We start from the raw sequence: 14,630 nt of genomic DNA, 5'->3' as shown, positions 1-14,630 counted from the left end.
AAATGCCTGCTAAAATGTCTAGGTTCATATACAAGGCGCAATGGATTATAAGGCGCACCTGATTATAAGGATGAATGACCAGCAGGTGGCAGACCTGTGCACAGTACAAGGCAGCTGTTGTCTGTAAGTATGGATCATATATAAGGCGCACCGGATTATAAGGCGCACCTGATTATAAGGATGAATGACCAGCAGGTGGCAGACCTGTGCACAGTACAAGGCAGCTGTTGTCTGTAAGTACGGTTCATATATAAGGCGCACTGGACTATAAGGCGCACCTGATTATAAGGATGAATGACCAGCAGGGGGCAGACCTGTGCACAGTACAAGGCAGCTGTTGTCTGTAAGTATGGATCATATATAAGGTGCACTGGACTATAAGGATGAATGACCAGCAGATGGCAGACCTGTGCACAGTTCAAGGCAGCTGTTGTCTGTAAGTACGGTTCATATATAAGGCACACTAGACTATAAGGTGCACCTGATTATAAGATTGAATAACCAGCAGGGGGCAGACCTGTGCACAGTACAAGGCAGCTGTTGTCCGTAAGTACGGTTCATATATAAGGCGCACTGGACTATAAGGCGCACCTGATTATAAGGATGAATAACCAGCAGGGGGCAGACCTGTGCACAGTTCAAGGCAGCTTTTGTCTGTAAGTACGGTTCATATATAAGGCGCACCAGTTTATAAGGTGAGAAAATCAAAGGATTTTTGGTGCGTCTTATAGTCCGAAAAATACGGTATATTAAGGTCAGGTCTTCAGTTTTTTTGTAACAGTAATTATGAGACAAAAACCAAAAGTGGCAGAACATACAGAACAGGTGCAGATACTTTCATTATAGCCAATCTCAGTGCAGAGCCCACACCAGGATACTGGATAAATAACTGATGCTAAATCTTATTAAATAATGGTGGGGTGTAATGTTCCCCCTGCCAGGGGCTTCTGTTTAGCCTGAATAAAACTTTGTTGTAACTAAATAATGAAAGTGTGAACTGGGCCTTAGGAATGTGGGTAACTCTATGCAGTTCACTTCTTGTAACTGGAGACTGTAAAACTACATTTCCTACAGCCGCTCTTATAAAGGGAGTCTCTGCCCTCAGTAGGTGACATAAAACAAGTGGGACGGATTGCAACTTATAGTAGAAGAATAACCTAGAGAAGAGATTTTATTCCACCCACTATCCTAGCTGATCGAAATACCACCCAGCGCACCAGGCCAGGTAGAGGAACAATAAAAGGAATAGTAGAACGTGGGAGCGAACACGTGAAAATTCTAACCCCCGACGGTATAAACCGCCATCAGCGCCAGCGCTTGGTGTTAAAGGGGACGTCCACTTTCAGAAAATAATTGGCATTGTTTGTGTAAGAAAAGTTATACAATTTTCCAATATCCTTTCTGTATCAACTCCTCCCAGGTTTTTTTTTCTAGATCTCTGCTTGCTGTCACCCTACAGGAAGCGGATAGAAATCCGTCCATGGTCTGGTCTTGTGATGGACGCACGGGTGCACGAGCCGTTACTATCACAGAGAGTAATCAGAGACGCGTGATACTAACGGCTCATGTCCGTCACCAAACCAGGTTTCAGATTTCTATCCACTGGAAGTCAACATAGAAGTTTTCTATAGCAGGACAGCAAGCAGAGATCTAGAAAACCGTGAGGAATTGAGACAGTAGTTATTGGAAACTTGTATAACTTTTCCTTACACAAAGTATATCTATTATTTGCTGAAAGTGGACGACCCCCTCTAACTGTTTAACAAGCCAGCGACACTGAGCAGCGCCACTTTGGGGAGGGTCATCGCACCAGATGACATCATCAAGATTCAACAACCCAAATTAATGCTAGAACAGGTGCAGATAGAGAAAAAAAGCTCCAGTCAGGGGCAACAAGATTTCTATTCAATGACAACTATGGGGGACATTTATCATAGCCGGCACTCCGTGCACACGGTGTATGATAAAGGAGGCTCCACTCTCCGCAGCGGAGACATCGAGAGGTTTCCTGATGTACCTGACGGGCGGCTGTGCGATGTAGTCGTTGGGTCGGACCCGCCTTAGTTTCGCATAAAAACCTGCAAGTATTCAGCAGTGAGTTTTTGCAGTCTTTAGCGCATGCGCAGGCACTGGGCAGGAGCGCCCGGTGCCGGCCTACTCCAGCAGTGGCTGGTCCCCATTCATGACCCCTCCATCCACACATGGCGGAGAGTTGGCGTTGAAGGAATTATCACTATTTCATGGAGTGCCCTTTCTTTTTACCATGGTCCTTTCTTTTTGCATTCTTGGTTGAACTTGAAGGATGCGCAACGTAACGATAATTGGACTCCATGTATAAAAACAGCTGAGGCGAATTGTGTTCCTCTTTAAACAGTGGATACATGTTATTCCTAATGGGGGCCACGAAATGTAAACCGGTCAGTTAAGATAAAAGGGGTTGGAATAGAATCTATAGTTGTAGCTATTACTATAATGAGCAATGCAGATACATTTACACTTCATTTTATGTCACCTACCCGGGGTAACAGTGGTTCCGGTGGCTAAATGGACTCTCCATTATAAGGTTACAGATACTATATACATTGGGAAACAAACTAATGAAGCCTCAAGACAAAGACTGTGGGGAATGAGATTTCTCGGCAACTATTCTATTTGGTTACATAAAACTTTCCAGCACAAAATATAGATACACTAATAATATATAATGTAAATATTAAGACAGGATATTACCCAAACTTTATTCCACTACCGCAATCAACATTAAATTCTGAGCTTACATACAGTAGTTCTAGGGTATATACTGCATAAATCTCCCATATGGGATAACCCCATCTCCCTAATGGGATACCCCTATCTCCCTAGTGGGATAACCCTATCTCCCTAGTGGGATAACCCCATCTCCCTAGTGGGATAACCCCATCTCCCTAACGGGATAACCCTATCTCCCTAGTGGGATAACCCCTATCTCCCTAACGGGATAACCCTATCTCCCTAGTGGGATAACCCCTATCTCCCTAGTGGGATAACCCTATCTCCCTAATGGGATACCCCCATCTCCCTAGTGGGATACCCCTATCTCCCTAGTGGGATAACCCCTATCTCCCTAATGGGATACCCCTATCTCCCTAGTGGGATAACCCCTATCTCCCTAATGGGATAACCCCTATCTCCCTAGTGGGATAACCCTATCTCCCTAGTGGGATAACCCCTATCTCCCTAGTGGGATAACCCCATCTCCCTAATGGGATAACCCCATCTCCCTAATGGGATAACCCCATCTCCCTAGTGGGATAACCCCTATCTCCCTAATGGGATAACCCCATCTCCCTAATGGGATAACCCCATCTCCCTAATGGGATAACCCCTATCTCCCTAATGGGATAACCCTATCTCCCTAATGGGATAACCCCTATCTCCCTAGTGGGATAACCCTATCTCCCTAATGGGATACCCCCATCTCCCTAGTGGGATACCCCTATCTCCCTAGTGGGATAACCCCTATCTCCCTAATGGGATACCCCTATCTCCCTAATGGGATAACCCTATCTCCCTAGTGGGATAACCCCTATCTCCCTAATGGGATAACCCCTATCTCCCTAGTGGGATAACCCTATCTCCCTAGTGGGATAACCCCTATCTCCCTAGTGGGATAACCCCTATCTCCCTAATGGGATAACCCCTATCTCCCTAATGGGATAACCCCATCTCCCTAATGGGATAACCCCTATCTCCCTAATGGGATACCCCTATCTCCCTAATGGGATAACCCCATCTCCCTAGTGGGATACCCCTATCCCCCTAATGGGATAACCCCTATCTCCCTAATGGGATAACCCCATCTCCCTAATGGGATAACCCTATCTCCCTAGTGGGATAACCCTATCTCCCTAGTGGGATAACCCCTATCTCCCTAGTGGGATAACCCCTATCTCCCTAATGGGATAACCCCTATCTCCCTAATGGGATAACCCCTATCTCCCTAGTGGGATAACCCTATCTCCCTAGTGGGATAACCCCTATCTCCCTAGTGGGATAACCCCTATCTCCCTAATGGGATAACCCCTATCTCCCTAATGGGATAACCCCATCTCCCTAATGGGATAACCCCTATCTCCCTAATGGGATAACCCCATCTCCCTAATGGGATAACCCCATCTCCCTAATGGGATACCTCTATCTCTGCACTGGGTGCTCATCCTCGTCTGCAAATAAAATTGAAATCTTGTTTTTTTGTTACCTACTTATTTACCTAACATGAGAGACATTATAAAAAATCTAAAAATTAATTGTTATGCCGTAAAAGTGCTTACAACAGATCTGGCTCTAGAGACATAGTTAAAGGGATATTCCCAAATCACTAAATCCCTTTTATTTAATTACTAAAGTGTAGATATAAATTTCTTCAATTGGTAGTAATTATGTAATATGTCCCTATATGGGGATTATTTACTGGATATGGGGCTTAGATACCTCAGCTGCAGCCTTCAGTTGTCATTAGATAATGCCTCCGCCACAGTCCAACAGAGGTGGTCGCGCAGGCGCACACAGAGTGGGTTTTCCGACTGGCACTGGCCGGGATTATCTCACGCATGCGCCGTTCACATTTTCCCGACATCCTTGCTTCTGCTTGCTCACTAGATAAGAGAGGCTGCCCCGGGGTGCGCTGTAGCTTCTCAGCTGTACCGGTATCGATTAAGCAGGACTGCTGCATTGTGACCTGGATAGCCGGACAGCTGAGTAACTACAGCGCGCCCCATGGCAGCTTCTTTTATCTAGTGAACAAGCAAGCAGAAGCGAGGATGTCGGGAGAATGTGAATGGCGCATGCGTGAGTTAGGTGCGTTCACATAATCCCGGACAGTGCCAGTCAGAAAACCCACTCTGTGTGCGCCTGCGCGGCCACCTCTGCTGGTGAGCGGAGGTATCTAAGCCCCAGTTACAGCGCACCCATGGAAGCCTCTCTTATCTAGTGAGCAAGCAGAAGCGAGGATGTCGGGAAAATGTGAACGGCGCATGCGTGAGATAATCCAGGCCAGTGCCAGTCAGAAAACCCACTCTCTGTGCGCCTGCGCGCCACCTCTGCCGGTGTGTGGCGGAGACATTATCTAATGACATCTGAAGGCTGCAACTGAGGTATACAGTAAATAATCCCCATATTAGGTACATTTTATTAAATTACAACCAATTGAAGATATTTATATCTACAGTTTAGTAATTAAATAAAAGGCATTTAGTGAGTTGGGAATATCCCTTTAAATACACAACCATAGGCCTGGATAGATTGTTAATAATATGCTTAGCTATTCTGTAGTGATACATTAGGATTGATACTAACTTACTGTAAGACGATCCAGTGAATATACATTGATATAGGATAATATTTACGGTGCATTGAGTCATTAATAGTCTATTTGTTTGCATTTTACTGCACTTAGAAGCCATTGATAATCACAAATAAATGGGACAAACAAAAAAAACACCTCTGTTACACTTACACCCACGTTACACATCAGTAATGGAATAGGACAAAACATAGATCACAATTTCAACAGATACATAAATACATGTATAGACACAAAACAAGGGAACTCTTCACAAAACAGCTTTGATTTCGACCACAAAAATACAGCAGTGCATCTGGTAAAGGAATGTGCAGGTAACATAAGAATCGGGGTAGACCGCCCTTTCCACCTACATACAGCACAACCTTTAATCCAGCATCACGTGCCCCCACTATCCACACTATTATCTAGATCTGTGCTATTTAAATGCATTGGCCACTTCACATCAAGTTTATTTGTAATGTGTGTGTAAGGGTGACCGATCTACCTTCCAGGGCCTTAAAGGGGTGTTCCCATCTGGGCATTTACATTTAATTTAATTCATTTGCCATATGTAAACATTTCTACAATTGGATGTTATTTAAAAAAAATGTTCCTGTGTGAAGATAATTTCTCAGAAACGAGATGGCTTCCTTGGATACGACCACCTCACACTCTGGCAGCGGTGGCCAGACATGCGCTATTGAGCCCTGCCTGACCTCCTGGACTCAGTGATCATTACCACAGGACGGCTGTGGGTCCTGCAGTAACTCCCGGACATTTCATATACAAAAACCTTTTGTTTCTTTATGCAATCCCTCCAGCAGAGGTGGTCGTATCCAAGGACACAGTCTTGTGAAGAAATTATCTTCACACAGGTAAAAAAATGTAAATAACATCTAATTAAAGAAATATATATATGGCAGATTAATGAAACTGAATGTGACTGCCCAGATGAGAAAACCCCTTTAAGCGTCAATTCATGAATACTATCATAAGGTAGATTGGTCATTGACAGGATCACATAATCCTCTTTCGGGATCAATTGTATTGTATTGTATTGCATTTCTGGAGCAGGGGGCATTACTTCACATTTCAGGACAGAAGTCAAAAATATTTAATACATATAAATTGGTAATTTACTAAATATCCTTCCCCCCGCACTAACACACACGCTACAAAAACTTGAGATATAGTGGCCAACCCCTTTAACTGTAAAGGATGCAAAGTGTAACGTGTTAAATATAGACTGTGCTACTTTATACTAAACTGTATAGAAGAAAGAAAAATTATTACTAGGAAAAGTTACTACTTTTTTTCTGACCTCAATTTTCCTGAAATAAAAACCTGAGTAACTTGAATCAAACAGAAACCCCCGAGATTAGGAAGAGAGAGGAGCGAATCTGAACTTCCCGATAGGGTTTGGCTTTTAGGTACCCCCCACGCAACCCAGACTGGCCAATCACAGCTACGGCTAGTTATTAGGGGCATTAATATGCCGGAATGGCTGTTTGGAAGCTTTTCCAGCAATACGTCTGGGGTTGCGCAAGACGTATTCGAACCCTGAACCCAAGCGGGAAGTGTTTGCTCATCTCACATTAGGAAGTCTCTCTGGAGAAATTAGACTTTAAAATATTCATATATAAGAAGCGTTGGATCATAAAACTTAAAGGGATCTTCTCATGTGGGCATTCACATTCAGTTTCATTTATCTGCCATATATGTGTGTTACCGAGACACCAATAAACAGTTTTGTTGTGAAGTACTCTCCGTATCACTTTTGACTACCAGTGTGCGCCATAGTGACAATCACCCCATCATCCCATCTGCCATATATAAACATGGCAGATAAATGATAAATAAATATTCCTGTGTGAAGATAATTTCTCATAAATGTGGCCATGGTGTCCCTTAGAAATGAGATGGCTTCCTTGGATACGACCACCTAACACTTTGGCAGCTGTGGCCAGACATGTGCTATTGAGCCCTGCCTGACCTCCTGGATTCAGCGATCATTACCACAGGACGGCTGTGGGACCTGCAGTAACTGCAGTAACATTTCATATACAAAAACCTTCTGTTTCTTTGTGCAATCCCTCCAGCAGAGGTGGTCGTATCCAAGGACGCAGTCTTGTTTCTAAGGGACCATATGACTACATTTATGAGAAATTATCTTCACATTGGAACATTTTTTTAATAACATCTAATTGAAGAAATGTTTATATATGGCAGATTAATGGAACAGAATGTGAATGCCCAGATGAGAGGAGAATACCCCTTTAAGGGCCGACCCGTAACCATTGGAAATAAATGGTTCATTGAAACCCTGCAAATTTTGGGGTGATTTTGCTGTGTTTTTAAATCATCACAAGGATTTTCAATCATCACAAGCTCAAACGTGTTGTCAATTAATTAACCAGCTTTTCCCGTTTCCTGTGTTGTTCTTAAAATGCATAAATAAATTGACAACTAGGTGTTGTCCCCATGTCGGAGGTCGTCCCCACAAGGTCTTACATTTATCAGGACTGACAGTGTGAGACTGTTCAGGGTCACAACCTTTTGGAGAGGGGGATGGTAACACCAGGTGCTTCATTAATTGATACATTTTGAAGAAGCGAGTCACAAGTTATAAGAAGTGATGCTAAAGAATGGCTATAATGATTAGGGAATGTACCGATTGAGGTAGATCTGATGGTAGGTTCCTCCTAACGTCTAAAACCCTACACTAACTTTCTGTAATCCTTTTCTATGGCCTCACCTGATGTAAACTTTATCTTGCTAATATTCTAATTATCGGCAGAGGCTACTGGGGCGTGGTGAAGCCTCTCTGGGCTTTGGGGGCAAGGGCTACTCTATGGCATAACAGCCTGTGCTGTCCCACCTCCTTGCGTGTCCTCAGCAGAATCCTGGTACAGCTAGTGGTTGCGTTGTAGCTCCTGCCCACTAACGACAGCAGTGCGCATGTGTGTATCGTGGCTGCCACCAGCACTGAAGGGGCTACTGCACATGCGCAGAGCTCGCAAGCTGTATCAGGAGCACACGCAAGGAGTAGTATAGAGTAGCCTTTAAAGCCAGAGCCCAGAGAGGCTACTCAGCCCAAGTAGCCTCTATCAAACATTTGCATATAAGTAAGATAAAATTTAGATCAGTTTGGGTTATATAAAATAATTACAGAAAGATAGTTTAGGGTTTTGGACATTAGGAGGAACCTACCGTTGGACCTACCTTAGAAGATCAGTTTCCCTTCAGCGTGGTGAAGAAACACTTGCATGAAACTGATGCCAGAAAGAATCCCATGGATTTCACTGCTGGATGTGATTATTTTGCAGGATAGAAAAACACAGCGTGCCGCCATTATTTTCTATCTTATATTTTTACCTTTATCTTACATATTTACCTTCTGGCTGGCTGGATAATACTAATATATGTGAATGTAGCCTATAAAACTAAGGACAGAAACTGTAACTCATAAACCATACACAATAATAAGGTAGAGGAACCGTTCCCTTATTCTCAGGTCCTATGTGGGTTAGGAAGTTGCTTGTGATTCGTACATTATGTCGATAAAGTTTTAGTATTTTATATGATTTAATCTTTCAGAAATTTACTATTAATAAAGAAACATTTTTTTAAAAAATGCAAAAATGTTATTTTTCTTTCCACTGGCCTCGCAGTATCAGACATCGCCATTAATGGATCTCTGAAGGAAATGTTCCCAAAACCTGAACCCCTCTTTAGGAGCACACTTACTGACGCTATGACTCCCTATGATACATTTCTATGTATTTCATGATCTCCTGCTGTAAACTGCTGTATTTTCTACACAGTCACATTACACAACTGGATTGGATGTGAAAGGTTCATGCACAGGACCTCGGTGATGTAACACAGATACTAAAACCCATCTCTGCTGATGAATGAGCCACGGGGACCCCACAGCAGAGAACTGGTTCATGTGAATCACTGACCCAATACAGAAAACTCTGTATGTACTCACAATACAAAACTAATAAGAGATTTATCCAAGGCAGCAAATAAAGTAAATAGTGTAGGGACACGTGGACAGAGAGAGAGAAAAAGACAGTAATTATTAGCATTGCAGTGTTACTCCCTTTATCTTGTCCAAAAATGTAAGATCAATGATATACTAACTGTGATGCTGATAGAAGTAGTAGTAAGTACCATATATACTCGAGTATAAGCCTAGTTTTTCAGCACAAAAAAATGTGCTGAAAAACCAAACTCGGCTTATACTCGAGTAAAAAAAAGGGTTTTACCAGGTTTTGGTGGTAAAATTAGGGGCTTCGACTTATACTTGGGTCGGCTTATACTCGAGTATATACGGTACTTCTCGTCAGAATTAGATTGGTGGGGGTCCAACACATGAGAAATAGAGAGAGGAGATGGAAGAAGAGCTGTATTCTAAGGGGGACATGTATCATAGTTTGGTCTCTCTGTGGTGAATTTTTGAGACATTTGGCGGCTCTTTTTTGCGCCTTATGTACGATCAGGTATTTTTACTTGTGATGCATGTTCAGTGTTTCCTGAGACACTAGGGCACATTTACTAAGGGTCCGAAAAGCGCATTTTCGGCAGGTTTCACGACTTTTTTAAGTTTTACTTTTTCCGTTTTTTGGTGCACGCGATCAGATTGTGGCGCATCGGCGCCGGCTTGCATACGACACAAATCTGGGGCATGGACGTCGGACAACCACGGAATTTAAAAACGAAATTGTGTCGCAAGATCAGCACTTACATGCACCGGGAAGAAGATGGTGAACTCCGGGGACCTGAGCGGGGGAAGCGACGGATGCAGGAAATTGGGCGCACGACCTTAGTGACTCCCCGCACAGCACATTATACACGGACAATGCACTTATATGCACCAGGAAGAAGAAGGTGAACTCCGGGGACCTGAGCGGGGAAGTGACACATGCAGGATATTGGACGCAGGATCTTAGTGACTCCCCGCACAGCGCATTATACACTGACAATGCACTTACATGCACCGGGAAGAAGGTGAACTCCGGGGACCTGAGCGGGGAAGCGACACATGCAGGATATCGGGGGCACGATCTTAGTGACTCCCCGCACAGCGCATTATACACGGACAATGCACTTACATGCACCAGGAAGAAGAAGGTGAACTCCGGGGACCTGAGCGGGGAAGCGACACATGCAGGATATCGGGCGCACGATCTTAGTGACTCCCCGCACAGCGCATTATACACGGACAATGCACTTACATGCACCAGGAAGAAGAAGGTGAACTCCAGGGACCTGAGCGGGGAAGCGACACATGCAGGATATCGGCCACAGGATCTTAGTGACTCCCCGCACAGCGCATTATACATGGACAATGCACTTACATGCACCAGGAAGAAGAAGGTGAACTCTGGGGACCTCAGCGGGGGAAGCGACGGATGCAGGAAATTGGGCGCATGAGCTATAAGATCCGAATCCTCGTTGTACAACGCACAGCGCCAATCGCGACGGGACGTGTAAGTAAATGTGCCCCATTTTGTTCTAAATGTCTCACATCCACAAGAACACAAGTCATGTGATGGGGGTTACATGCTGGAGTGGACACTACTGATAATTTGGGATTTGAGGCTGTGTCCTGCATTTTTAAGCCCTGTAGTCACGCCCCAGGGAGATGACGACAGATGAGGCTGTGGTCACACGTTGCGTTTGATTGCATTTTGAAATGTGATTTGCCGAATTACAATACTGTTAACATTTGCATTTACAAAACATATAGTAAACATGATTTTAACACGAGCGTTAAAGTCGCTTTTATATTGCGTTAAGTAAATGCAAATGTTAACAGTAATGTAATTCGGCAAAACACCTCCGCAGCTGTTCTAATGGGTTTCAAAATGCAATTAAAGCGCAATTAAAACCCAACGTGTGACCTCACCCTCAGAAGTAACCAATAAATTAAAAAACAAATGTAAATGAAAAAAATTTCAGAATTTTCAAAAAACAGGTTACTGTGCAAAATTTTAAACATTAAAGCGTGTGAAATTATTCCAATTTACATGTTAAAATCAAGTGCATGAAAAAAATCCTTCCTTTGCACCTGCCCTGGACCAGGTGCAGAGTTGCGCCTAAAAAAGTCGCGAAAATAAGCAAAAAAAAGTGACACGTAAGGGAAAAGTCGCACGGAACATCTGGGAAACAAAGAAACATAAGGCACAAGGTGCGGACCGAGGCGAACTTGAAAAAACCTGCAGTGGAAAGTCGCAAAAAAATTCACAAATACCACAAAAGTCACAAAAATGAGACAATTTGACAGAAATAATGATACATGTCCCCCTACGTGTAGTGACCACTGCACCTCCAGCTGTCAGCCACTACACAAAGAATGGAGCTGTTCTAATCTCTCACTTATCTACTGGAGACTGAAGATATACAGCTCAGCTTTTGTGTAAGATGCATGGGATACTTTTTCTTTCTCATACACATTTCTTATTATTTTTAGGTATTTTTGTCCAAGATGCTGGTAAACATTTTTTATAGGGTATTTACAATTTTCCAGGTAAAGACTTTCACCTGACTTCATTTTATAGAATGTCTGTCTCATTATAACTGAACTGTAATGTAGAACAATTTGGGAAAATAAAATCAGTGTAACTGGAGTCAAACCAATACAAGTCTCTGCTTAGGAGTCCAGTGGGCGGGCTCACTAATCCCATATGGGAATAACCGTCATACAGTGACAGGGCCACTCTATGGATCAAGAATAAGAAGGAATTTCTACTGATACAGTGCAAGTTATTGAGTCTTTGCCCTCTGCAATGTATATTCATGTATAATCCAAAATACTATTTTATATCCTATTCATTAACATTACTGAAATAACTGATGATAAATAGATAGAAATCAAACTCCGAAAACAAAGCAGCGCTCCAAGCCCAATGACCCATTCATCCCCTATCCAAAGACTCCGGAGTCCAGGGTGAGAACTCATGCAAACATCAAATTCCAAAAACAAAGCAGCACTCCAAGTCCAAAAATAGTGAAAATGGGGTTGAGTTTATTCCAACACAGGCAACGTTTCGATGAGTAACCACCTTTTCACTATTTTTGGACTTGGAGTGCTGCTTCGTTTTTGGAATTTGATGTTTGCATGAATTCTCACCCTGGACTCCGGAGTCTTTGCACCCCCCACTCCATAGGGGTTAAAGGGGTCATTGTACTGCTGTGGACTTATTACCTTTAGATAGATAATCATCCCACTAATTTTACTTCCAAATATGGGTCTCTGACAAGCAATGCCTTACTTGGGGCATGTGCTGGAGCTAACTGTCTATTTGGGTGCATGTGCTGTGGCTATTTATGTACAGGGGGCATGTGCTGTGGTTACCTATCTACTGGGGTCATGTACTAGGGCTACCTATCTACTGGGGGGCATGTGCTGTGGTTACCTATCTACTGGAGGGCATGTGCGGTGGCTACCTATCTACTGGGGTCATGTACTAGGGCTACCTATCTACTGGGGTCATGTGCTAGGGCTACCTATCTACTGGGGGGCATGTGCTGTGGTTACCTATCTACTGGAGGGCATGTGCGGTGGCTACCTATCTACTGGGGTCATGTACTAGGGCTACCTATCTACTGGGAGACATGTGCTGTGGTTACCTATCTACTCGGGGGCATGTGCTGTGGTTACCTATCTACTCGGGGGCATGTGCTGTGGTTACCTATCAACTGGGGGGCATGTGCTGTGGTTACCTATCTACTGGGGCGCATGTGCTGAGGTTACCTATCTACTGGGGTCATATACTGGGGCTACCTATCTACTTGGAAACATGTGCTTTGGCTACCTATTTACTGGGGGGCATGTATTGGGGCTACCTATCCACTAGAGGGGAAGTGCTCTGGCTACCTACTACTGGGGGCCATGTACTGGGGCTACCTATCTACTGGGGGCCATGTGCTGAGGCTACCTATCTACTGAGGACCATGTGCTGTGGCTACCTCTATACTGGGGGGCATGTGCTGTGGCTACCTATCTACTGGGGGGCATGTGCATATTGTATGGCTCTCACAGAACTACATTTCAGCCAAAAAAGTTCCCGACCCCTGTATTAGGGCTTAGTGCTTGGGTTCAGAATTTCTGTTTATGAAGTCCTGGTGGAGCTGTCTCGTGTTATTTCGTTGGACACACTGTCTACCTCCGGAATTATAAATGTAATATAGCATTACTCACGTCGCTTGCATGCACATTTCTTTATCCTCTTGGGGTCTGTGATGTCATCATGACAAGCCTTGCAATAGAAAAACGCACTGTGGAGAAAGCACAAACACATGACTATAGGATACAGGCAGTCCCCGGGTTACATACAAGATAGGGTCCATTAGTTTGTTCTTAAGTTTACATTTTTTTTTGCCCCAGTGATAATTGGATTTTCAACATTTTTTGCTGTAATTGGACCAAGGATTATCCATAAAGCTCCATTACAGACACCTTACAGCTGATCATTGCAGTCTGGGACTATAGTAACATCCAGAGAGGTCACCAGAGGTCACAGGGGTCAGAGGGATCCGTCTGTAACTAGGGGTCGTCTGTAAGTCGGGTGTCCTTAAGTAGGGGACTACCTGTATACCTTTACTGAGCAGTACAGACAGCGATAAAGGACATTGCAGGTCCTATTGCAACTAAATACAACACACTGTATGACACTGTTCACACATGCTGCAGGGCTTCCCCTTACACTCTCTGTTTTAGGTGAAACTAAAAGCCAAAGGTGAATAGAAAGTCACCGCTGACCTTGGATTACCCACTGACTTCAATGTACAGAAAGTCACTGCTGACCTTGGATTACCCACTGACTTCATTGTACAGAAAGTCACTGCTGACCTTGGATTACCCACTGACTTCAATGTACACAAAGTCACCGCTGACCTTGGATTACCCACTGACTTCATTGTACAGAAAGTCACCGCTGACCTCGGATTACCCACTGACTTCATTGTACAGAAAGTCACCGCTGACCTCGGATTACCCACTGACTTCAATGTACACAAAGTCACCGCTGACCTTGGATTACCCACTGACTTCATTGTACAGAAAGTCACCGCTGACCTTGGATTACCCACTGACTTCATTGTACAGAAAGTCACCGCTGACCTTGGATTACCCACTGACTTCAATGTACAGAAAGTCACTGCTGACCTTGGATTACCCACTGACTTCAATGTACAGAAAGTCACTGCTGACCTTGGATTACCCACTGACTTCATTGTACAGAAAGTCACCGCTGACCTCGGATTACCCACTGACTTCAATGTACACAAAGTCACC

At 43.8% G+C, this 14,630-nt stretch overlaps 1 protein-coding gene across 26 annotated transcripts in view; it reads right to left on the bottom strand.

The window, feature by feature from the left end:
* The window catches only part of KCNMA1 (potassium calcium-activated channel subfamily M alpha 1), a 382,597-nt gene that overhangs the window by 98,171 nt on the left and 269,796 nt on the right, over positions 1 to 14,630 (bottom strand). For all 26 annotated transcript variants that reach the window (XM_072130535.1, XM_072130534.1, XM_072130537.1 and 23 more), the window contains one exon: positions 13,536 to 13,612. In XM_072130535.1, the coding sequence (XP_071986636.1) occupies positions 13,536 to 13,612 (77 nt within the window). The remainder of the gene's footprint in view (positions 1 to 13,535; positions 13,613 to 14,630) is intronic.

The sequence above is a fragment of the Engystomops pustulosus genome, chromosome 11 (genome assembly GCF_040894005.1).
Source record: "Engystomops pustulosus chromosome 11, aEngPut4.maternal, whole genome shotgun sequence".
NCBI classification, from domain to species: Eukaryota; Metazoa; Chordata; class Amphibia; order Anura; family Leptodactylidae; genus Engystomops; species Engystomops pustulosus.
This window is presented reverse-complemented; position numbering and strand designations above follow the sequence as displayed.